At 39.1% G+C, this 24,395-nt stretch overlaps 1 protein-coding gene across 1 annotated transcript; it reads right to left on the reverse strand.

Annotated features, from left to right (window-relative positions):
• Positions 1-434: 434 nt before the first annotated feature.
• On the reverse strand, positions 435-1,609 carry LOC110914261 (protein FAR1-RELATED SEQUENCE 5-like). The gene is made up of 3 exons (XM_022159062.1): positions 1,287-1,609; positions 963-1,155; positions 435-812 (listed from the first exon to the last, which is right to left on the reverse strand). Exons 1-3 carry the CDS (start codon positions 1,607-1,609, stop codon positions 435-437), a joined length of 894 nt encoding a protein of 297 aa, XP_022014754.1.
• Between the last annotated feature and the right edge of the window lie 22,786 nt (positions 1,610-24,395).

Raw genomic sequence — 24,395 nt, forward strand, 5'->3', positions numbered from 1 at the left:
GCAAACCAAACTGCTCAAAACGCCCGCATGAGCAACTGCATATGCAATCTGACTTAGGGTACATTACCTGAAAAAACGCCAAAAACAATTTCTCTATAACGCCATCCAGAGAATGTTTGTATAAAAAAAACAAATAAAAAAACCACAACAACTGGATAAGAAAACAAATTAAATGCTATAACAGAATGTGATAAACGCCATATACAGAAAACTCCATATAAAAAAACAAAAACGCCATTGTTTACCCCAAATAAGGATGTACAAGGCTGCTGGAAATCATTTATGTAAAACTTAACAAAACCATCGGGCTGATTTTTGTAATGTTGATTTATGCAATCCGCAATTCCGATTAGCTCAGCTTGAACGTCACAAAAAATATTTTTTGTGTATATGTCAGCAGCTTGGCCCTCAAACACTTGGTAATTACTCTTCAACTAGGGGCGTTTGTATCGAGATTCATGATCATTTTTCCGATGCGTGTGACGCTGTGCTTCTATTGCAGTTTCGTAATGAGTCATAAACTCAACCAGAGTAGCTTTTGAATTACACACTTGACCAAAAACATGATTCTCACTCTCCAACCTCGATGTCGTTCGCATAAGGCCCGACAACTCCTCCATTCTATAGTATGCAGGGATCCAAGATTCCCTGAGTGCAAAAATATCAGAGAGCCAGTCATTATCTGCTAAATTGAACTCTCCAATAACCACTTCCCATTCTGATTTAAACTCTTCGGGTGTAAGAATATCCGTCCACACAACACCACTAATACGTTCTTTGAAGTTGGTGGAATTGCATATCCTAACACCAACCTATGTATAACACGAAAACGCCATGCAAAAAAAACATATATATTACACACAGACAAACTTACATGAAAAACAGTAACAAGGTACAGAATGCCGTATATTTTAAAATGCAGTACATCTTAAAACGCCTAACATAAAAATAAGAAAATCAACCTTCAAAGAAAGTTTATGCATCACATGCCACATGCATAACCGATGCCTCGTGTCAACAAATTTCTTCATTGCTGGATCTTGGTCAGTGATAACAACTTTGGGTTCAGTTTCTGACGCCAATAATGCAGCACCAAATGTAACATTGCAGTGGTGATTGTCTATACCAGTGAACGGTACAAACACCATAGCGTATCTGCATATGAAAACGACATGAGATATGAAACGATAATAAAACACCATTTCATGTAAACTCAGAAAAACGCCAATGCATGTAACCAGTGAAAACGCCAAAAGAACATAAAAAATTGAATTATAAAATATTACTTGTTGGAACGATACGTGGCGTCAAACGAAATCACATCACCAAACACGTGGTAATTACGTTTGGCTTGATCATCACACCAAAAAAGTCCCTTCAAACGATTCTCTTCATCTGTGAAGTAATCGTACGAGAAATTAGGCTGTGACTGACTTTTTTCATCCAAATGTCTCACAACCATCTCAACGTCGTATTCCCCTATAAAAAAGTTAATTTGCCTTTTGTTGTTCTTAAATTCAACTTTACTTGCACCCACGTCTTCAAAACCGCCAAAACAAGTCTTCATAACATTAAACGCTTTAACTGGACCCAAATTCAACTTAGACATGATGTGTATAACATGTTTCTTGAGCTGAGTGAGGTGTCATTCAGTTGGAAGAAAATGCTTATCAGGACGTTCAATAAGATCATGGTTGTGCTCCTCAACAAACTTATAGACCTTCCATGATCCAGCCTAAGAAATTACACATAACAGTGCACCACAATCAGTCTTCTTTGAAAAGTTGGATCGCACAATCCGTTCCTTTTGATTAGGGTCCAACGTATCAACCTTCTTGTCCTTATATACCCCAGCTCTCGTACACATGTAATACTTAATATGTTTTTCACCTTTGGCATTTATCTTTTCAGTCCCTTTCCTGACTTAAAAACCACAAGACTTGCCATACGTAACATACATTGAATAACAATCATCGAGGTTTGTGAATATCATGTCCATTCTGGGCTTTATTTCTTCAGTAACGTCAGAAATGATAAATGGTATACCAATTTTGGGGCAAAACCTTTCATTCGAGGAAACACCATCGTCTGAGAAAACACAGTGAGGAACAAATTTCAGAAAAACTCCATTAAAATAGAAAATGTCTCCTGATAACATTATCGATGAAAACGCCATTAATTGAATAATAAACAAGACCTAATAAACACATAATTGAAAACTCCATAATGAAAATGCCATAATACAAACACCATAACTTGATTGATTAACATATATGATGAATTAACAATATTAATGTAACGTGATAATCAAAACGCCATGAGATGAATAATTAAAAACAATTAACAAATATAACATGATAACGAAAATGCCATAGTTAACAAAATTGATGTTTACAAATTAATAAATAGTAATAACTGATGTTTACAAATACTACTCAATAATATTCAAATCTAATCAGGTGTAAAATGCCAATGATCGTAAAAACATAATAAAAATACTAGATCCCAAACGACAATTAAAATTAATAATGAAAACTCCAATTATCAGTTCTTACTAATTGTTTAACTACAAATGAAAACACGAATAAATTGGATACATGAACAACGCCATTGAAAAGCATACAACACATTATGAAATATTAATTTGAAAAAAAAACAATGAAAAAAGCATAAAAGAACAAAACGCCATATCTGTTGTATATGTGTTGCATGATTTGCTGGAACAAAAATATGAAACGTCATCAAATATTACTTTGTCGAATAGAATACACGTTAGATGCCATAGATCTGAGAAAGCTTGGAAAGGAGGTAACAACTAATACGAAATCTTTGGAGTTTTAAATTGAAATAGATTTAAAACGCGAATAAGGAGGGAACGTACAAAAGGACAATCGTACCCCTGCATATCATTTAGCGCCCCCTGCCACGTGTCGGGCCAGGATCCGTTCTCGCCGTTCTCACACTTTAGGGCGTTTTCTCCTGATCCCGTACACACACACACACACACACATATATATATATATATATATATATATATATATATGGTGGGGTTCTGGAGTGTACACTAGTGTATTTGTGAACTGAGTGAACAAATCTTAGCCATTGATTTACATCATCAAATCGTAAATACGCTAGTGTATTTTCATCATCAAATCCTGACCATTGATTTACACTTGTGTATTGATAAGCAAGGGCTAGGATTAGTTCACTAGTGTTCACTCTTAAGGGGGTTGTTCACAAATGAACCTAACTATATATATATATATATATATATATATATATATATATATATATATATATATACAGTGAGGTTCCTAAGTGAACCTATGGGTATTTGTGAACCAAATGAACTATTATGAGCCATTGATTTTGGATGACAAGATTGTAAATACATACAATCTAATTTGAAGTGCATGGAGGTAATTGTTACTTATTTCTCTCTCCAATTAATTTTTTTCTAAAGGCAAATTTGGATCACTGGAGTACCATCATGCCACCAGCGGAACCACCCAATCATATCCATCTTCACTAGGCATAATGCCTATACACCAATTCAAGAGGACCCAATAAATATCCCCCCATGTGGGAATCGAACTCAGGACCTATTGGTCCCAAAGCTTTATCCCACCACCAAGATGCCACTAGACTATAAATCCATTACTCTCCAATTAAATATTTAGTTTTATCCTTTCTTATCTTTTTTTTCTCACCAATCAATTAATTTGTTAATTAAACGAAAATAACATTGTTCTATTTATAACACTTATAATAAAAAATTGCTATATAATTGTATGTATTACACAATTTAAAAGCATATGTACAAGCTGTTGTACGTATATGTAATAAATGTTGTAAGTCTGTTTATTGCACTGTTATACATAAGTGTACATGTTGTTGTACGTTTATGTAATCAGTGTTGTACGTCTGTGTATTGAACTATTGTACACGAGTATAGAAGCTGTTGTATGTATATATAATCATTGTTATACGTATGTGTTTTGCACTATTGTACACGAGTATGAATAATGAGTTTTAATCTTCAATGTACATATATCATCTTCTTCGATTTCAAAACCCTAGCCTCATGTTTTGTTTTGATGAGATCATTCATAACTTAATTAGATCATTCATAACTTGATCGAAATAACGGAACCAAATGTTTGTGTTCAATCAAAAGAATGCAATATAATTTAGTTGCAAATTAGAAATAAAATTAATGAAATGTTTAATAGAAGCTGGACCTCCAATTTAGTTGGAACTCGTGAATTGCAGTGAAACTAGGACTTCAATTTAAATATGTGAAATAGACCATTGTTGCTTATGAATCAGATCTGATGTGATTACGCTTTGAGAGCTTCAAAGGAGCCAGCTGAGAAAAAAAATGAAAGTTTGTTTTATCAATCTTCATGATGTGATCGATATTATTTTTGATTGATCTTGTTTATTTGATTGTATAACAACCAAGGTTTAATTTCTTTTTTTGAATCAAGATTATTGTGTTTAAAAATTGAAAGAGAACTAAAATAATAGAGAAAGAATTACATATGAGAAAGAGAGAGTTGAGAGAGGAGAAAATTAAGGGATTTAAATTAAAAAAAAAATACTTGGATTAATGAAAATCCTACTATTTTGATCTAAAAAATGATCAAGGGCTAAGACCATAGGTAATGGTTAATGCCCATTAAGGGGCATTTTTCACCACATTATCATCATAATACCATTTAAAAAAAGGTGTAATGGTTAATGCCCATTTCATTTATTACTTTCCATTATTTTTCTTCTCTTTGGGCATTATTATAAAAGTGCCCCACCCTCTTCATGCCCTTATAATGCCCAAGGGGGATGATGTTGAGGGCATTATCAAATCTTTTCATGCCCTTATAATGCCCATTACACGTGGTCTAAAAGATTGGTTCATTTAGTTCACAATTAAGGTGAGATTTACAAATGAACCTGACCATATATATATATATAGGATGGTTCATTGGGGAACGCTAAAAAAGTGGAGAACCGGGGAACACTATTAAAAATTCAATCTAACATATTTAACAATATCGCGTTTCATTCCGGGCCACCGGTAGTTTTTCTTTAAATCCCGGTACATTTTTATCGCCCCTGGGTGGATCGAATGTCGAGATTTATGAGCTTCTTTGAGTAGTGCGACCTTACTTCACAAAACCATGGGATCCAAATTCGGCCTAATCTGCTTTTGAGCCCATTTGAATTATCCTCTAACTTATCCGCGTAGCCATCCATCCTTTCTTTCTTTGGATCTTCCGCGCTTAAAGATTTAATTTGGGCGTCCTTTATCATTCCAAGGAGGTGGAGTGTAACTATCATTCTCTGAGCTTTTACTTGTATCAGAGGTGGATAATCCTTTCGACTTAATGCATCTGCTACAACATTGGCCTTACCCGGATGGTAAAGAATACCACAATCGTAATCCTTAATTATTTCCAGCCACCTTCGTTGTCTCATGTTAAGGTCCATTTGTTCAAAGAAATAATTGAAGCTTTTGTGATCTGAGTAAATCGTTCACTTTGTTCCATACAAATAATGCCTCCATATCTTTAAGGCGAACACTACCGCCGCTAACTCTAAATCTTGGGTTGGATAGTTACTCTCATCTTGCTTCAATTGTCTAAAGGCGTACGCAATGACCCTGCCTCTTTGCATCAAAACATATCCTAGTCCTTGGTGTGAAGCATCCGTATATACAACCAAGTCTTCTGCACCATTGGGTAGGGCCAATACAGTGGAACTTGACAGTTTTCTAACGTGTGCAGGTTTGTATATATTTTTTAGTATATTTTAGCTCTTTTTACTCGCCAATTCAAGTTTTAAATTTATAAAACACGATATTCTACTATCACTCTACACACACGTTAGGGTAAGTGAACCCATCGCAAACGTAGTATAGTGATGGCAAGATACCGAGGTCGTCCGAGGACACAAGAGCTTTTAATACCGGCTTATCATTAACGTCTGAAGAAACACTAGATAAATGGTCGGAACCGAAATATCTAGGGGGTTTGGATCTGCATAAAAAGGGTTTGTTCTCTCTCGTTTGATTCGATTATGATTGGCCTTCTTCTCCGATAATTCTGCAAAATAGAAGCACCGTTAGCCTCGCCAAGGGGAGAAGGGGGTTCTCTCCTTGACCCGACTCCGGTGTGAGAATAAGTATGGATTATGAAGAAGAAGATGTATTTAGCAAGTGTGTGTAACTTGAATTTCATACCTGAATAGTTCTCCTATTTATAGCCGGGAGTCTTTGGGCGGGAAAACCCGTTAGTGAAAAGTTGACGGAAGATGCTAACCCCGTAAGCGGTTGTGTTTCCTTCCATCCAGCTCCTTGATCCGACGTGAATGCACACGGATCGCTGTTAGATCTATGGCTGGGGATATGCCACGTGGAAAGTGATCAAGTGGAGATTACTCTCCATTTACATGCTATTGTTGTGATTTCGGGGAGGCCTGAGATGGCGACACGTGTCCAGACGGTTATAACCGTTTTAGTGGTGCACGATTGAACCCCTTCTAGAAGATTACTGCTGTAATCTGGTGTGACTCCTTATCGTGTGGAACCAGCTGAATGAATAAATCCCAAGTTTGGGTAAATAATATCCAAGTCTGGATATTGAGCGGAAGTGTTTATTTTAGGATTTCCATCCTTTGTTTATGGAAAAGGCGCAAGGATTTATGATTTCCTTTTGGCGCATGAGTGTCGTTTGCTATCTGCCTTTTACGCCTTCTTTGTAGGACCAGTGCGCGGCCGCGCAAGGTCGGAAGGGCTATTTGACCAAGTTGTGGTATGGTCCCAAGTACTTGTCATAAGGTTTTTGGGACCTTACCCCTTCAAGTCCCCCCAGTCTAGTGTTGCTCTTATGCAAGTAAGTGGAGCACTGGACTTATGAGAGAGAAAGTGCTTCTTGGCGCGAAAATGAGAAATCTTTTATGAGAAGATTTAATTTTGTTTTGCCGTGAAGATTTTGAAAATCTTTGACTTTAGAGGATAGTACAGTCAGGACTGTGTGACAGGCTGTCACTGTCAGGTATATTTCACTATCCGTGTTTTTCACGCGTGCGGGAGATCGCGTTTGTGTTGTTTTTTCGCTCGCCCCTGTTGCTTGGGTAACCGTGATATCCAAAAAAGGTGCTATGGCAGTTACCGAGGCTATTTATGGCAGTGAGTATATAAGGCTGCTTGAGTTGCCCAAATTTCAATCATTACGTTTGTTGAAAAGTTTTCCCCTTCCTTTCGTCTTTAATTGTTTGAGAAAGAGATTGCCAATCTTTCTTCTTCTTATGTCAACTAGAGAATATCACGAAGATTTATCAGATGAAATGCCTGCTGAACTGCCACCGCTGAAATGGCCTAGGGCAACTTTTGACGGCCTGGTTCAGAACCTTAGATTCCCGGAGGCCTGGGGTGCCCGGTACCCCGAGGAGGGTCAGACGGCAGCAGACGCTCCGGCTGGGTATATTACTCTGTTTTGGGATTTCTTTTGCGAAGGCAACTTTCGCTTGCCTGTAACAAAGTTCTTTCTTGAAATTCTTGGTTTTTACCAGATTCATCTCTCTGAACTGCACCCTATTGGTATGGTTAGGGTTCGCCATTTTGAGTTTGTGTGTCGGACTATGCATATTGAGCCGACCGTTCCCCGATTTAGGGTTTTCCATCAAATGCATTGTACCCAGGGGTTTTATTCATTCGTTCAGAGAGCATCTGCTAAGAAAATTTTGCAGCATCCTCCGAAGTCTTTTCACGATTGGAAGCAGAAATTTTTCTTTATTAAGGCCGGAGTGATTCCGGTGAGGATGGTTTTAAGGGGAAAGGAAGATGTTCCCGTTGAAACACTTCGGACCCCTTTTGACGAGAATTGGTACCAAGATTTGAAGGAAATTCCTAACATTGTTCTGCCGGAGAAAGCCCTTGTCGGAGCTAGTATGAGTTTAAACTGGAAGATGGATCGGGACGACAAGCCGGTGTATACGGAGGAAGGTCATGGTACGATTGGGTTTTCCCCTTCTTACCTTTCTCCCTCTTTCTTCCTTTTTTTTTCTTTTTTTTTTTTTTTTGAACATGCTTCCCTTCTTTTGCAGTTGTTTCGTTGTATGTTGTTGCATATAAGAGAGAAGGCGGAAGGATGGGTACCATTAAGAAAAAGCCTGACGAAGAGCTTTGCTACCATCGTATTGTGAGGAATTTTGCTCTTCCGCGGGATGCGGATTTGTCTGCACAGCCTACTGCTGGTACAGGTAAGATTGCGCATACTGTTTGTTGTTTGCTTACCATTGCGTGTCTGAGTGAATTGTTCTTTGCGCTTTTATAGGTGAGTTGTCAAATTTGGGCATAGGTCCTGAGAAGAAAAAACGCGCGACGACTAGTAATGTTGCGCCGAAAAGAATGATGCAGAGAAGACTCAATCTTCTAAAGCTAAAAATGTTGGGGAGAAGAAAGGTATGTGCCATTCTTCTGACAACTAGTGTGATTATGTGGTGGTTTCTGATACTTTGGAGGGTCTTGCGCCTGCAGTTACTATTAGGCGACCGAAACCAGAACCAAGGGATTTTGCTGACACTCCTCTATCCAACCCAGAGGATCCAATTGATTTGGAATCCAGTCCTGAGCCTTTGGTGCAAAGGGGAGCAAGCAAAAGGAAACACAGTGATGCGGAGGCCGAGGTCAGCCTTTAAAGAAGGTTCAGAGAAGGAAAATTACCAGGAAAGGCAATCTTGATGCTTTTATTCCGGATTCTGCTCCTCGTAAGTGTTCTCTTTGCTCTTTTTCCCAACGCGCTTTATATATTTATGGATTCTGTTTCTCCAGAAATCCCTGTTTCTCCTGTTCCCACAGAGCTGCCGCCTGTGGTTAATGAAGAACTTCCACCCTCTCCACCGCGTGCTTCCATTACTGATCAATTGAAGACTGTCGAGGTTCCTGAGGGTGGCGTGGAGAAGATTGTCAAGCCTGTTGATGTTACTGTAGAAGCTGAGAAGATTTCAGATCCAGGAATTGTGGATGGTGTTGATAATCCACAAACTTCTGAAGTTGCTGCCCATGATTCAGAGAAAGAAAAAACTGTTGAAGAGACTCCTGCTTCAGTTTTCTCTCCTAAACCCTCTGATGTTTTGCCTGAGCGTGTTGAAAAGGTTACTGGTGAAGAACAAGGCTCATTTTCTGGAACCGGCAAGGATTCTCCTATCCGCCCAGAAGAAACCCCGGGGGACTATTATTACCGAACTTATACAGAGAAAAATGCTTCCGAGCCGCATGCCCCTGTCTGGAATTTGAAGAAAGGTGACACTTTCTCGGATTGGCACGTGTGCCGGGATTGGTTGCAGGGAATATTTCCACCGGGGGAAATTAAGTTCTAAGAGAGTCGTCAACACGAGCAAACTTATCATTCCTATCTTGAAGAAGTTGCTTCCCATTCTTCGACCACTTATCGCATAGTGCGCGAGTGGCACAGTATGCATAAAGAGTGGGACTCTTTCAGGATATCAAAGAAGAAACTTGTTGATGATGAAAACCGATTTGCCCAGATGAAGGCTCGGTTGGAAGCTGATCAGGCTAAATTTGAAGCTGACCGGAAAACTGAGGAATGGGCAGTTGCCGGTTGGAAAAGAAAAGCGGAAGCTGAAGCTACCCTTCTTGCTGAGGAGCGCAAGAATTGGAAGAGAATTTGCGAGAAGGACAATGCTGAGAAGATGAATCTTCGCAATGTCATCAATAATCTCAAGGCTGAAGTTGAAAAATTAAAGAAGCAGGATGCGGATATACTGAAGCAGAAAAAGGAGAAAGCTGAGGCAGAATCTGCACTGGAGGAAGCGCGTTCTCATAGGGAGCGCAGTGAGCAACAAGAGGTACAAGCTTGCGCCACTCTTGCTCTTAGAGATAAAGAGTTAGAAGAACTTACAGCTTTGCTTTCTGACCAGGAACAACTTAAGAAGGATCTGGAGCTTGCGCATTCCGAGAAGACTGAAACCTCCCGCCGTTTGACTGAAGTTGAAGAGAAGTTGGAGAATTCAGAAACGGCGTGGGTTACAGCGAAAAGTGAGCTTGAACCTTTGAAGAATGATATGGCCTGGTTGAAAGATCGCGGAATTGCCTGTGTAAGTTTCCTTCTCTTCTTTTCTTTGAAAAAATGTTATTGCTCTTCTTTTTTTTTATGCCTTTATTTTCTATAGGTTGCTGAATCGGTGTTGAATTCTGAAGAGCTCGATAAGACGGTTGCGCGTTTGGTGATTGCTGCGCGAAATGACGGGTATTCTCAAGGCTACGCTGAGTGTTCCCATCATGTGAATAGCGCGTTGAAAGTTGATTGGGATAGTAGCAAGTCTGCTACTTATGGTGTAAACACCGGCGCTGAGCTTTTAGCTTTGAAGGCATAATTCAACAACTTACAGCTTCCTGTGATGGATCTTATAAACGTTGCGCTGCAATCTGATGATCACGTGGCGCAATTAAAAGAAATCTTTCCGGATGAGGGTGAAGATTTAGCGTAGGTTTGTTTCTTGAATTTGTATTGAACAATTTGTTGTAGTATTTGGGATGTGTATCCCTTTTGTTGATGCACTGTTGCGCAAGTAGCTAAAACACTGCCGTGTTTGGTAGCTTTTTGGGGCGTGTCTGTACGCTGAGAACAATATGTCATGGTTTTTAATTTTACAATATCTTGCATGAGTACAATTACTTTGGTTGAGTAAGGCGAATGAAGTTGGTATAAAGCTCATGTGTGAACGTTTGATCGTTTGTGACGTAATCACTGACCGTTCATGAAGCTTTATTTGATTTTACCATTATGTTTTTGCGCTTACTAAAATAAATTGCATGCACTTTGTAAAAGAAAAACACAAGAACGAAAAAACTTTGATGTTTATTCCTGGATAGGGCACAGAGGCCATTACGAAGTTTCTTGATAAATATATGGGACTTAACTTACTCTATTTCTTGCGCTATCTTGATAAGTCTTGTCTTTCCGCGCAGAGATCGTAGAGTTTTCTTCTCAGTTTTTTGCCCTTTTGCTTGGGCCTTCCTCTCCCCGGGTTATCTGCTTTATCCCTTTGCACACATTTTGAAGCAAATGTGTGAGTTCGCCGCTTTTGAGGGCTTTCTCTATTTCTGTGCGTAAAGAAATACAGTTATTCGTGGTATGACCGCTGTCTTTGTGGTACTCACAGTACTGGGCAGGGTCTTATCCATGCTTGTTTTTCATAGGGATTGGCGGTTTGAACTGGTAATCTTCTGTGCTTAAAACTTCTATGGGAGTTTTTGTTAAGGGAGTCCATTGCCTCTCCCTATTCTCCTGTTTGTTCTCCCTCTGCGCAGTAAGCTTGTTGATCGTTGTCCGAGCATCCTCAGATGAATGGTTTCCAGAGTCGCGCCATCCCTTCTTGTATTTTCTCCCACCATTTGAGCTTAAGTCAGAAGGTCGGTTATGTGGTGGTGGTGGCCTATTAGTGGTTAGGTTCTTCTCTGTTTGAGCGTACACCTTGGCCGTCGCCATAACCTTCTCCCAGCTCTTTGGGAGACCCTCTGTTCCGGATAAGACCTTTATCATATCATCGCAACGAACCGCGTATTTGAACTGCGCGCGAATTAGTTGCTCATGGACTCCCCCAATCTCTAGAACTTCTTTGTTATACTGAGTGATGAAATCCTCTAGGCTTTCGTCGTCATGGCGCCATATATTCATCACGTCGGATGTGTCCCGTTCAGATTGTCGCTGTTGACTGAAATGAGTTAGGAACTCCTTGCGCAGGTCTTTCCATGATGTGAAGCTTCCGATGGGTAAATTATCGAACCAAATCCTTGCAGCGCCAGTTAAGGTCTGTACGAACAGATGACACCATAATGGTAGGGTCCAGCCCCCAACCAACCCTGCGCTTGTAAAAACTCTTAAATAATCGTCTGGGTCTATCAACCCGTTAAACTTTCCCACATTAGATGGTAATTTTGCTTTCTCAAGTGGGGCTAACGCTATTTCCATGATGAATTTTGAATTTTCCGCTGCTTCTGCAGGGCGGTAAATCAAATCGTAATTATGCTCTGCCTTAGGGTTGTAAACCGCACGAGGTCTGCATTTGTTGTAATTTGGCCGCAACCGGTCGAACACACTGGTATTTGCACTTAAACGGTAGGTTGGATCAGATTCATCGGTGTGGGTATTTTGTGGAGAACCCAACCTAGTGTGAACTGATTGTCTTCGATGCTCTCTCTGATGACTTCCTGATTGAGCAGATCTGGAGTAAACTTCTGTATTCTCGTAAGTTGAATCCTCCCTTTGGGATGCATTAGCACGAGATCCTGGTCTCCGTGATTGAGTTAGAGGAGCAGTTTGTGCACACAGCTGTGTGTATACTGCGTTCAATGCCCCTTGAGACCTAACGTACCAGGAGATTGGAGTTTCTCCTGGTGGTAAAATTGACTGAACAGGATTTGCTGGTAACGTTCCCGGGGTAACAGGTTCGTTTACTCGATTGGATTGAACCTCATTATCGTCGGAGACTTCCACCGGAATTCCTTCAGGTTGGACGTTGTTACCAAAATTCAGCCGAGGGCCAGTTTGTTGGCGAGCTGATGTCTCTTCCATGAGCAAATGGAATCAACGAAATGAATCGAAAAACAAGAGAAAAACCGATGAGACAGAGAAAAACGGTGGGCAACAATGAAGAAACTCTAGATAAATTGTTGGAACCGAAATATCTAGGGGGTTTGGATCTGCATAAAAAGGGTTTGTTCTCTCTCGTTTGATTCGATTAGGATTGGCTTTCTTCTCCGATAATTCTGCAAAATAGAAGCACCGTTAGCCTCGCCAAGGGGAGAAGGGGGTTCTCTCCTTGACTCGACTCCGGTGTGAGAATAAGTATGGATTATGAAGAAGAAGATGTATTTAGCAAGTGTGTGTAACTTGAATTTCATACCTGAATAGTTCTCCTATTTATAGCCGGGAGCCTTTGGGTGGGAAAACCTGTTAGTGAAAAGTTGACGGAAGATGCTAAACCCATAAGCGGTTGCGTTTCCTTCCGTCCAGCTCCTTGATCCGAAGTGAATGCACACGGATCGCTGTTAGATCTATGGCTGGGGATATGCCACGTGGAAAGTGATCAAGTGGAGATTACTCTCTATTTACATGCTATTGTTGTGATTTCGGGGAGGCCTGAGATGGGGACACGTGTCCAGACGGTTATAACCGTTTTAGTGGTGCACGATTGAACCCCTTCTAGAAGATTACTGCTGTAATCTGGTGTGGCTCCTTATCGTGTGGAATCAGCTGAATGAATAAATCCCAAGTTTGGGTAAATAATATCCAAGTCTGGATATTGAGCGGAAGTGTTTATTTTAGGATTTCCATCCTTTGTTTATGGAAAAGGCGCAAGGATTTATGATTTCCTTTTGGCGCACGAGTGTCGTTTGCTATCTGCCTTTTAAGCCTTCTTTGTAGGAACAGTGCGCGGCCGCGCAAGGTCAGAAGGGCTATTTGACCAAGTTGTGGTATGGTCCCAAGTACATGTCATAAGGTTTTTGGGACCTTAGCCCTTCAACGTCTAATCAAACCAAACTTACACTTGGTTCCAACTCCTCTTTTATGTATCCTTTAGCCGCACTTTGGGCATTTTAAGAGATTATCTTTAAGATATAGTAGTAGGCCCCCTTCCAGGCAACGTTACCCTCAACCTATTGGTCTGAGTCAACAGGGATACAGTCCCGCAAGGTCGGATTATTGAAAGATAATTAAGTAAGTTATTAATGCGAAAAGTGGTGGGCCCCCTTCCAGGCAGCAATCACCCTCAACCCTTTGGTCTTTGTAAGCAGGGATACAGTCCTCGCAGGGTTGGTTTAAAGTTTTAATAGTAGTTTATAGATAAGGGATTCAAGCGGTTGGCACTTATCCCGCGGGGATTAAGACCGTCCGCTCGTGAAGTGTTACTAAGCTTGAACCAGGTTCTCGCAAGATCTATACACTGAACGAGACATAAAATTTACCCAACCACCCTTCTAACCTCCGTCCAAGCAATTAACGTGCTTTATATAGACCTTAAAGTCATGAATATGTGAATCAACAACATATGAAGAATGATTAGATAAATTTGCCTTCAAAATAAAAAAACTAGTTATTAAAGTCATAAATACATACTCAATTAATAAGTTGCGAAAGATTGGAAATAAAAAAGAAATACATAAAAGATTTGTCTTCACCAAGTGATGTAAGAGTTTAGCCAAGCATGGCTTTTGTTTGACAAAGACTCTTACGATCGATCTTGGATCCCGAGACTCTACGCACTCTAAATGATGGAAGATCGATGATGGTGGTGGATGATGGTGTTGTAGTGGTGGTGGAGTGGTGGCAAGTGAGAGAGAAGTGGTTTGCCAAGGGATGGTTTGGAATGGAACAAAGCACATCTATTTATAGCTGAAAACAGGTCGTTCACCACGGCTCGTGCCCGCCTGGCACGGCCCCGTGGCCATCTCTCTCTCTCTCTCTTCCACATTAACTACAGTGTTAGGTCTTGTACTAACACGGCCCCTTGTGTCAACGGCACAGCCTGTGGCCAATGTACTTGCTGTACTATCGCAGATTCTTCAAATCTTTGAGTTGACCAAGCCCCGTGTTGGCTTAGCACGGCCCCGTGTTGGTTGTCTGTTTTGTCCTTTGCTGTTGTCTTTTCTTCTGCAGAGATTCTGGTCTTGGACACGGCCCGTGTCTGGTGGACACATCCCCATGTCAGGTCTTCTGATCTTGCTATTTCCTTGGTTTGGATATGGATTGGGGCTTGGCGAGTTGCGTCAATCCTCCTTCTTTGTATTTATGTTGGTTTTTGTTGTTATTTTGCTCCTTTTACACATTTAAGCTCTTTTGACCTTGTGAATTAAAAAGGAACAAAGAAACAAGCTTTTTCCAACATTAGTACCGAAAAAGGGATGTTTTATGCCGTATTTGATACAATTTATATGTTGTATTTTATGCACATCATTTTCCTTCAACGTCTAGAACGCCTTGTCATGTTTGATACCCCATATAAATTTCTCATTCTTCTTTGTCAATTTAGTCATAGGCAAGACTAGTTCGGAGAAATCCTGAATGAACCTCCTATAGTAACCAGCCAAGCCTAGAAAACTTCTTACTTCACTTGGGTTCTTTGGAGGACCCATTTCATGACGGTATCTACCTTGGACGGGTCCGGGTCCACCAGAACACCATCCTCATTGATCACGTGGCTGCGAAATTGTACTTCCCTGAGCCAAAAAGCTCACTCAGAAAACTTCTCATACAACTTTTCCTTACGAAGTGTCTCTAGTACTTCACGCAAGTGGAGTGCATGTTCGGCCTCGCTTCGAGAATATACCAAGATGTCATCTATAAATACTATTACAGACTTATCTAACATGGGCTGGCACACTCGATTCATTAGATCCATAAATGTGGCTGGCGCGTTAGTTAACCCGAAAGACATCACCAAAAACTTTTAATGTCCATATCGAGTTCTAAACGCAGTTTTCGCCACATCTTCCTCCCGCACCCATAATTGATGATATCCCGAGCGCAAGTCAATTTTTGAGAACCAACTCGCCCCTTGCAATTGGTCAAAAAAATTATCGATTCGGGGCAGGGGATATCGGTAGTCTATGGACATGCGCATCGAACCATCCTTCTTTTTCACAAATAATATGGGGGCTCCCTAGGGTGACACGCTCGGGCGTATAAAGGCCTTATCGCGCAATTCCTGTAATTGCATCATTAACTCCCGCATCTCTGTGGGAGCTAATCTATACGGAGCTTTGGCCACCGGCTTAGCACATGGGTTTAGTTTGATGCGAAACTCCACGTGTCGCTCGGGTGGAAGTTGTCACACCCCAACCGATGGCTGAAACATCGTAGTGAGACGAACGAGATTGCTCGAAGACTTCATAACATTATGTGACAATATTTAACTCAAAACCAAATTTCATTTCATAACATAAATCGTCAATTACATCATGGAAAATCAAAGTACAACATCGAAAGGCAAAAGACAACAAGTTCGACAAAAATGAGATAACAATTCTGGTAATTTAAAGATGCGTTTCTAGTGTCGTCCCTACTAGATTTCATCATAATCAACCTCCTCAATCTGCAACATGTTAAAAAGTATAGTTCAACACAAAAAGCATTGTCGTGTACACACGTTTAAGTATATAGCATAAGTATAAAAATGTTTAAAAACGAATCCACATGGCAACCTAAGTTATCAAGATTAACATATTAATGGCATGCATTATACAAGTCAACCCTCTGATTACCCCAAGAATTAAATTGAACATGACCTCTCGTTCACGGGTGGTGCGTTACCCCTATAGCGCTATACATGTTAAATGAAGGCTCGTACGAAGTTAATGACTAATGTATCACATAAGAATCACCCAAGAATATGAATCAAGTATAACAAATAGGTATTGCATGTATTTGGATTGTTTTGTGCATTGCATAAAGTATATTGTGTTTGTCTTTTTGATAAGGTTAACAGTAAAAATGGGTCAAGTGTACTCATGGTTTTGCAAGCTTCAAACTTGATAATCCTGTGAAGAGTTGTATGTTGAGGATGGAAACACCGCGTCACCTTACATGGGGAAACGAATGTGTGTAAGTTCAGACTTGGAAATTAAAGTAGTAAAAAGTATGTATACGAAAGTAATATCTAACTCTAAGAGTTCGTTTATGACACTATGTGTAGGATCGTGAATTGACCTAAACGAGTCGTTCAGAGGAGTTTTACTTTGTTTCAGAGGCGGAAACTAAGAAACAAAGGTAGAAACAGCTAATTCTTCACTTTAAACACAGATTTGATTAATCTAACAATGATTACAATCAGTCTTCACACTGGCAGCACTTCGGTATGGAATTCAAGAACTCGTTACCATGATTTCGCTCCAAGCACCTATATATAGGTTTCATGATTCCGCTCGAAAGATACAAGAAACTAGGGTTGTAAACGAACTGAACGTTCAGCGAACAGTTCGTGAACCGTTCGGCGGGAAGTTCGTTTATGTTTGTTCGTTTAATAAACGAACGAACATGAACAAGAAATTGTGTTCAATTAGTTAAATGAACGAACATGAACAGAGGTCTCGTTCGTTCGATTGTGTTCGTGAACGTTCGGTAAGGTGTTCGTGAATGTGTTCGTGAACATTCGTTGATTTGCGTTCGTTTATGTTCGTATGTTTGTGTTTTAATTGAAGATCTTTGTACGTTCTTATATTTTATTTGTACTTTTTATGTTATTAAACTTTTATTTATTTTATTTCCCTAACAGTTAAATTAGGAAACCAACTTTCACCTTGTTTATGCATCATTTCCCTTTCATTTCTCATTATTTACATCCACGAATACAATCGACCTCCATTCCACAATAAGGCTATAGGGTGTAGGGGTCATGGTTGGGACATGATTTGCCACTTAGGAACATGAATGGAAGACTACACCACCCCCTTGATTGATCCACCATGGTTTGCATGGATTAAACCATGGCAACCATGGTCCTCCTTTCCATTTTTCAACAAATCATTTCCTTTTTCTTTAGACAAAGATAAATTAAAATAAATAAGGGGCTAGTGGTTTGGGTCATGACCACACCCTTAGAGTAGTGGTTTTGGATAGTGGATTAGAGGTGGGTTACATGGCACTAATGTGGAGGGTCATGGTGGTCATTAGGGTCATGACCACACCCTATAGCCTAAGGGATTCAAGTTCGAGTGCTACTATCTGGGCCATCTATCTTTATCCTTAGTCGCGTTCGCCAAATTTATTTGTGTTCGTTTGTGTTCATGAACTGTTCGCGAACATGCTCATTTCCTTAATGAACGAACACGAACATAAAATCTCGTTCGGTAAGTGTTCATGAACCGTTTGTGAACACATTTATTTCCTTAACGAACGAACACAAATAAGGCCTTGTTCGTGTTCGTTCGGTTCGTTTACAGCCCTACAAGAAACAGTTGTAGCGGAATAAGATGCTTGTGATTCCGCTTGAAATTTACCGATGTCATTTCAAGCGGAATTAACTATTCAAGCGAAATCAGCTACTAAACAACATAAAATCACCTATTTTCTCGATCTACGTGCCCTGATTTATACAAACTAATCTAAGACTTGATACAAGACGAAGTCGACAGATGAATGCACTAACAGACTCCCCCTCAGATGTTGACGAGCCTGACTGTTTCGAGTCTTTGCAACTTCAGTCTTTATCAGTCTTCGGGCTTCACTCTCTCTATCTTCTCTAGCATGTCTTCAGACTCCCCCTTGCGATATGCTGGCATTCCTTAAGTTCATCAGCATAATCAGCTTCAGGATCGTTGTCTGGCTCAAACTTTGTCCATTGAGATCTCAGCTATCGAAAACTGACTCTTCAAGCTCAAGCTTCTCAGGACCGATCGACCTGGCTCTACTAACACTCATCTTTGATGTTGTTCCAAGATCGTCACCTGGATCACATTCAGCTCAGATTATCTGCACAATCTCTATCTCAAAGTAAAACTTTACACATTTACCAATTTGAATTAAAACACATGTACTAACACTGACTCTCATCCAGGCTACACGCATGATGAACCATTTGTTTGATTTACACAAAAACATATTTCTTTAAGCATGTACTCCCCCTTACTTCATGATCATCATGTTTAGCACTTGAAATTTTGAATATCATTTTTCCAATATCAGTTGTTGAAAATCTTTTTGAGTTTTTCAAAATTTATGCTAAACACACACCAAAATCTTTTTGGATTTTTGAAAATAATGAAATGCAGTAAAGAAATATTTACAGACAATATTTTTGTGAGCTTGTGTAAGAGGATCATATCAGATTATGAGACATATCACCAACACCATTAAGCTTCATTTCATTTTAAGATCTAAACAATTCACCTAGATTGTCAGTATATTGATCCACTTAAATTTTCACACAAAGTTCAATTGTTTTGAGATACGATATTAATGTCTTAATGACTTAAACTTATTCGCGTGTCCCACTACTTGAATATACTCATGTATCCAGATCCCAATATTCAGTCTTACAGGTGAATATATCACAAATGATATCTGTAAAAGGGGTTATATTGCGAGGGCCGAGAGAGCTCAGGTCGATACTTCCGTATACGCAGAGAGATGACGACTTCGACTTTTGGTGTGTCCCCTTTAGAGGATCTTTTTTTCAACATCAATGATTATTAATTTTATTGTTTCATCAATTTGCTGAGGGCGGGCTTATATTTCAAAGCATTTGCAGAAAGTATTATACGTGGACTAGGTCAGAATTTCCATTCAGTAGAAGTCCCGGGATAATACCCCAGATATCACTGAGTATAAAGACCTAGTATCTCAGAAAGAGGGACCTTTCAAACAAGATTTCAGGGGTTACCTATATATTCAAGAAGTTGTTACCCACGAAATAAGCAAGTTTGAATTTTTAGATTTATATCTCGTCACAATTTACTAAACGTGCAAAAACCTACTGACATATCCGCGGTGAGATTGTTTATCACATTTTAACTTTCCATATCTTTAGCATGTTGTGACAGTCCACTGATGTACTATCATTTCCTCTTTTAAACAACAAAACTCGTTTTTGAATTTTATCATGTTTTTGTATTTTTCAAATTTTCTAATGTTTTTAGATTTTTTTTTTGAAATTTTTCTACTCCCCCTAAAATGCAAACACATTTAAAGAAATTTGAAAACAAACTATACAGAAAAATGACAACCTGATATCGAATCACCTCAATTCGCCATCCACTTGGCATAAACAATCAGAACTCCCCCTTTCAACAAACTATTTTCTCATTAAGATTTCAAAACACTTAAGTTTGTTTTAATCAAAATGTTTTTTCTGGAAAATAAGTTTGTTGTTACCACTTGAAGGAATACCATTAGTAGGTTCAGGGATATGGTTCATCATCTTGTCTTTCAATCACTTGTATAAAGATTACATCAAGTTCAAATTAATGACCTTGACGAATTACTTGTACCACTTGTAAAAACAAAACAATACCAATTGTAGGAATATCTCATCTACACAAACCATTTTTACCAATCAGGATGCCGATTCCTGCTTCGCACTTACCAACCTGGAAGCTCCGGCATAGTACATCACTTGTAAAATTTTAACAATTTCAAAATTTTCACCAAAAACAAACATAACAAGAATGATGCCGATTCCTGATCCACGATTACAACCTTGGGATCTCCGGCATAGTCCTAAAACTTCAAGGGAAAAGAATTTCCACCCAAGTCTTACCAACCTTGGGTGTGTTTAACTCTTGCTCAGTAGGGTTATAGGTTGCTTTCTTTGTTGCATAGAAATCTTTAACCCCTTTTACTTTCCCCTCGACAATTTTTCCAAAAATTTTCTTAACATTCCCATTGAATGCTTTCTCAACATCAAATTCTTCTTGATCAGAAAAGAATTGATTTGAGATTTCCACCTTACCAACCATTTGCTAAATTTTTTCAAACTTCAAAGATGGAATTTCAACATCATCTTTTGAAGACATAGATTTTCCTTCTTTAACCTCAACTTGTGGCTCCACTGATTTTGTGGAATCAGTTTCATCGCCGACTTTCTCATCATCCTTTTTAACTACCCACTTTTGAGTGTCTTTATCTTTCTTTTTGTAAAAAATTTTCTTTGAACTCACACCAACTTCATAAGTTGAATTTTCAAAAATTTTGAAGTTTTCAGTTGGTGGTTCTACATCAATAACTTTTTCTTTCATTTTTCCAGAAACTTCCTGTTTTGTCTTTGTAATTTTTGCACAATTCAGTGCAATGTGACCAGCTTTGTTGCACTTAAAACAGGTTCGAGTCTCCTTTGGATGGAACACTCCCGTTCCTTTCCTTTTCTTCTCAGCAAGAAACTCCTGATTTGATTGCCTCCAGAAAGGTTTCTTTTGTTCTTCTTCTGCACTTCCACCTGAAACAAATTTTGTATTTGTTTTAGAAATTTTGTGCTTTTTATAATTTTCTGGTGGAATAAAACCAAGACCTTTCTTTTTGTAGCTACCATTATGGTTTGGTTTCTTTTGAAAACCAGAACCAGAATTGTAACCCTTTTTCTTGTTTAATCGCTGTTGAACTCTTGAAGTGTATTTTTTAGGTTTTCCAATAAGATTTAAATCTTTTATTTCAGAAATATTAATCTCTGTCATTTTGAAAACCTTTTTGATCATATAAAAACGAACACTTCTTATTGGAAACTCTTTGTTATAATATAATTTGTCAGAATCATTCAAAGTATAAACTACTTCGAATGTTTCATCATTCAAATTTGATTTTGATAACAAAAACTCTTTACTATAAACCCGTTTAACCATCGGTTTTGAACTGTTGACTGACGAACTTGACCCTCCAGACTCAGATTTTGACTCAGACTCCTCATCAGTATCCAACACCTGATCGACCACCTTTTTTATTAACTCAGACTCATGATCAGTGTTAGACGATGTGAAAGTGACGTCAATGTTTTCTGGTAATTCATCAGTTGTGTCGGTTTTTAACTTTATATTGACTGCTTTTTCGACTTGCTCCTCATTTGGTTTTCTGCGAGAATAACCTTCCCAGATCGGAGGCGGACACTTGTTATAGCTAACAGTCGGTTTCTTACCAGTATCTTTCTTTTTTGGCTTGTCATCCTTGAATGCTTCGAAACCTGCAACAGTCGGATAAATGCGATCAATAAGATAATCAGAACTAGAATAACTTTGTAACAAACGTCTGTTCTCTCATTCTCAATTTTCTCCTTTTCCAACTCTTGCTTTAGTTCAGCATTTTCTTCAATGTAATGATTGATTGCTTTTTGCTTTGTCATCATTGTTGCGTTCATCATGGTCAAAACTTTTTCTCTCTCAGAGTTTGTCTTTTGAAGACCAGTTACTGTTCTATTCAAAACATCATAAGATTCCTTCACATAGTTGAGATTGAACAACAACTGCTCTTTCATCTTCTCTAGCTCAGCCAGTTTTTCGTCTTTAGCTCCACATTCTTTGCAAGATTCAAGACACTTTGAGCATGGCTTGATGACTTCCACAATCTTTTCAACTTCTATAATCTTCTCAACTTCAACTACCTTTACTGCTTCAGCTACCTGCTTAACTTCAGTAATCTCCTCAGCAACACTTTCAGCTTCATCTTGAATATCACTGTCTGTTTTCATTTGCTTTTTCTCTTTTGCTGCTCGTTTCTCCTTCAGTTTTTCTAATCGATCTAAAAAATAAAAATGAAAACTTTCAGGAGAGAGATGAGATTTTGCAACATTAATATGTTTTTCTTCCTCATCATCACTACTGTCATCAGTTGGTGATTGATCAAAATGTATTGATTTGTCAGAACTATCATCCGATGAACCAGAAACAGATGGTGTTTGATCAAAAACAACTTCTCTTTCTGAACTTTCATCACTTTGTACACTTTCATCTGAACTCTGTGAGCATTCTTCTGATAACACCGATTTTTCATCTTCATTCTTTATACTAACTCCAATAGATTTCATCCACTCGGTGAACATGTCTGGTTCTTTCACAATCTTGGCGATGAAGGCTTTGAAATCTCCTTTCTCATCTATAAACATATCCCAGCTAAAACCTTTTGGTAGTCTTTCATCATCCTGAAAGTTCCAGTTAAAGCTTTCTTGATTTCCCAAACATGCTCTCTTTGAATCCTCAATCACTTTTCTACCATGAGCCACATGCGGTTCTTGTTGTTGTTGCTGACCAACTTGTTGGTATATGGCTTTCCGATAGTAGTTATCTTTTCCAAACGGATTCTTTGCGTCATTCGCCTCTCTATTCTTGCATTCACGTTTGAAATGGCCTTTCTCCCTGCATCAAAAACAAGTAACTTTAGATTTATCGAAACCTAAAGTAGAAACAAGTGCATCAAGAAAGTCATTTCTCCCGGTAATCAGTTTAAACTTTTCTGCTCTCCTAAGAACACTAGCAAGACACCATTTGATGTCCATCAGTTCCATTTCTTCGGGGTCTATCTGATCGTAGTCCTCCTTTGTTAGCATAGGATTCCAGATTCGCCCAGCAACTAGACCTTCATAAGATAGAAGCACGGAACCAAGTAATGCCATGTGATCTTTCGCGACTTCTTCCGAGAAACTTTGACCATCAGGAAGATTTAGAGCGATGTTGCATTTGATCACACAACCATTTTCAGTTTTTGAGCTTTGATGCTGAAAACTTGATGTTGTTTCTTTTGGATTAACACTCGGATATGAAGAGAAACCACTGCTTTTGTTTGAACTTTGATCAACTTTTTCAGATGAGTCACCAGCACTAAAAGCAGTTGTATCTTTGGGCTTCTTTCTGCTTCTGGAACACTACCTTTGTAGTACATTTTCACATCTTGTTGACCACTCGGATTGGTCATCCTAGCAATTTTCTGCTGTTCCAGATCCTGACCTTCAATTTTCTCGATGAACTGAGAAATTGTTAACCCATCATAAACTCCGGTGTTTTTCAAAATCATCAAGTATGTACCCCACTCTTTTTGTGGTAATGCATCAGCTAACTTGTCTACCCACTCTTCACGATCTTTTGTTATACTAAGCATCGACATGGATCGTACTAAGTGGCAGTATCGTTCAATTAGCTTCTTGGTATCTTCCCCAGGCAAACTTGTGAATAAATCAAACTCTTTCTTAAGCAGTGCCTTTTAATCATGTGTTCACTACCCTCAAACTTGACTTTAAGAGCATCCCAGATTGACTTTGAAGTCTTGTCGTGCTGAAGCAATATGAAGATATCTTCTTTGATAGCTTGCTGAAGCAGGCTGATCATCATTTTTTCAGCTCTATACATTTCTCGTTCTTTGTCATTGAATTCTGATATTTGTTTTTCCGTTTGCAATTCAGTTCGAGGTAACACATATCTCTTCAGTATACACTCCCATGATCTAAGATGGTTAGCTTGAACCCAGTTTTCAAAGCGATCTTTCCATCCATAATATTCTTCAATGCTCATTAGCTTTGGGGGTTTTTGTGTTGTCCCGGTTTCGTTTTCCAGGTTCATATTTTGAGCAATCGAAGCCGGAGTAACCGAAGATGTGGCGAACGCGTTGTAGAAATCGTCACCCATGATTCTTGCTGTTCAAGCGGAATAACACAAACAGATTCAAGCGAAATATCAGAAATCCCTTTCAAGCGGAATACCTGCAAACAATGAACTTTAAGCGAAATCAAATTTTAAAGTTTCAAGCGGAATAGTAAAATAACAACACTAATCCTGATTCCGCTTGAAATTCAAGCGGAATAAGACTAAACTTGGAGCGGAATCAGCTTTCAAGCAAGGACACTGATTTCGCTTGAAATATTTCAAGCGGAATAGATCAACTGGAGCGGAATCACAGAAC

Source organism: Helianthus annuus, chromosome 12, assembly GCF_002127325.2.
Source record: "Helianthus annuus cultivar XRQ/B chromosome 12, HanXRQr2.0-SUNRISE, whole genome shotgun sequence".
Taxonomy (NCBI): domain Eukaryota; kingdom Viridiplantae; phylum Streptophyta; class Magnoliopsida; order Asterales; family Asteraceae; genus Helianthus; species Helianthus annuus.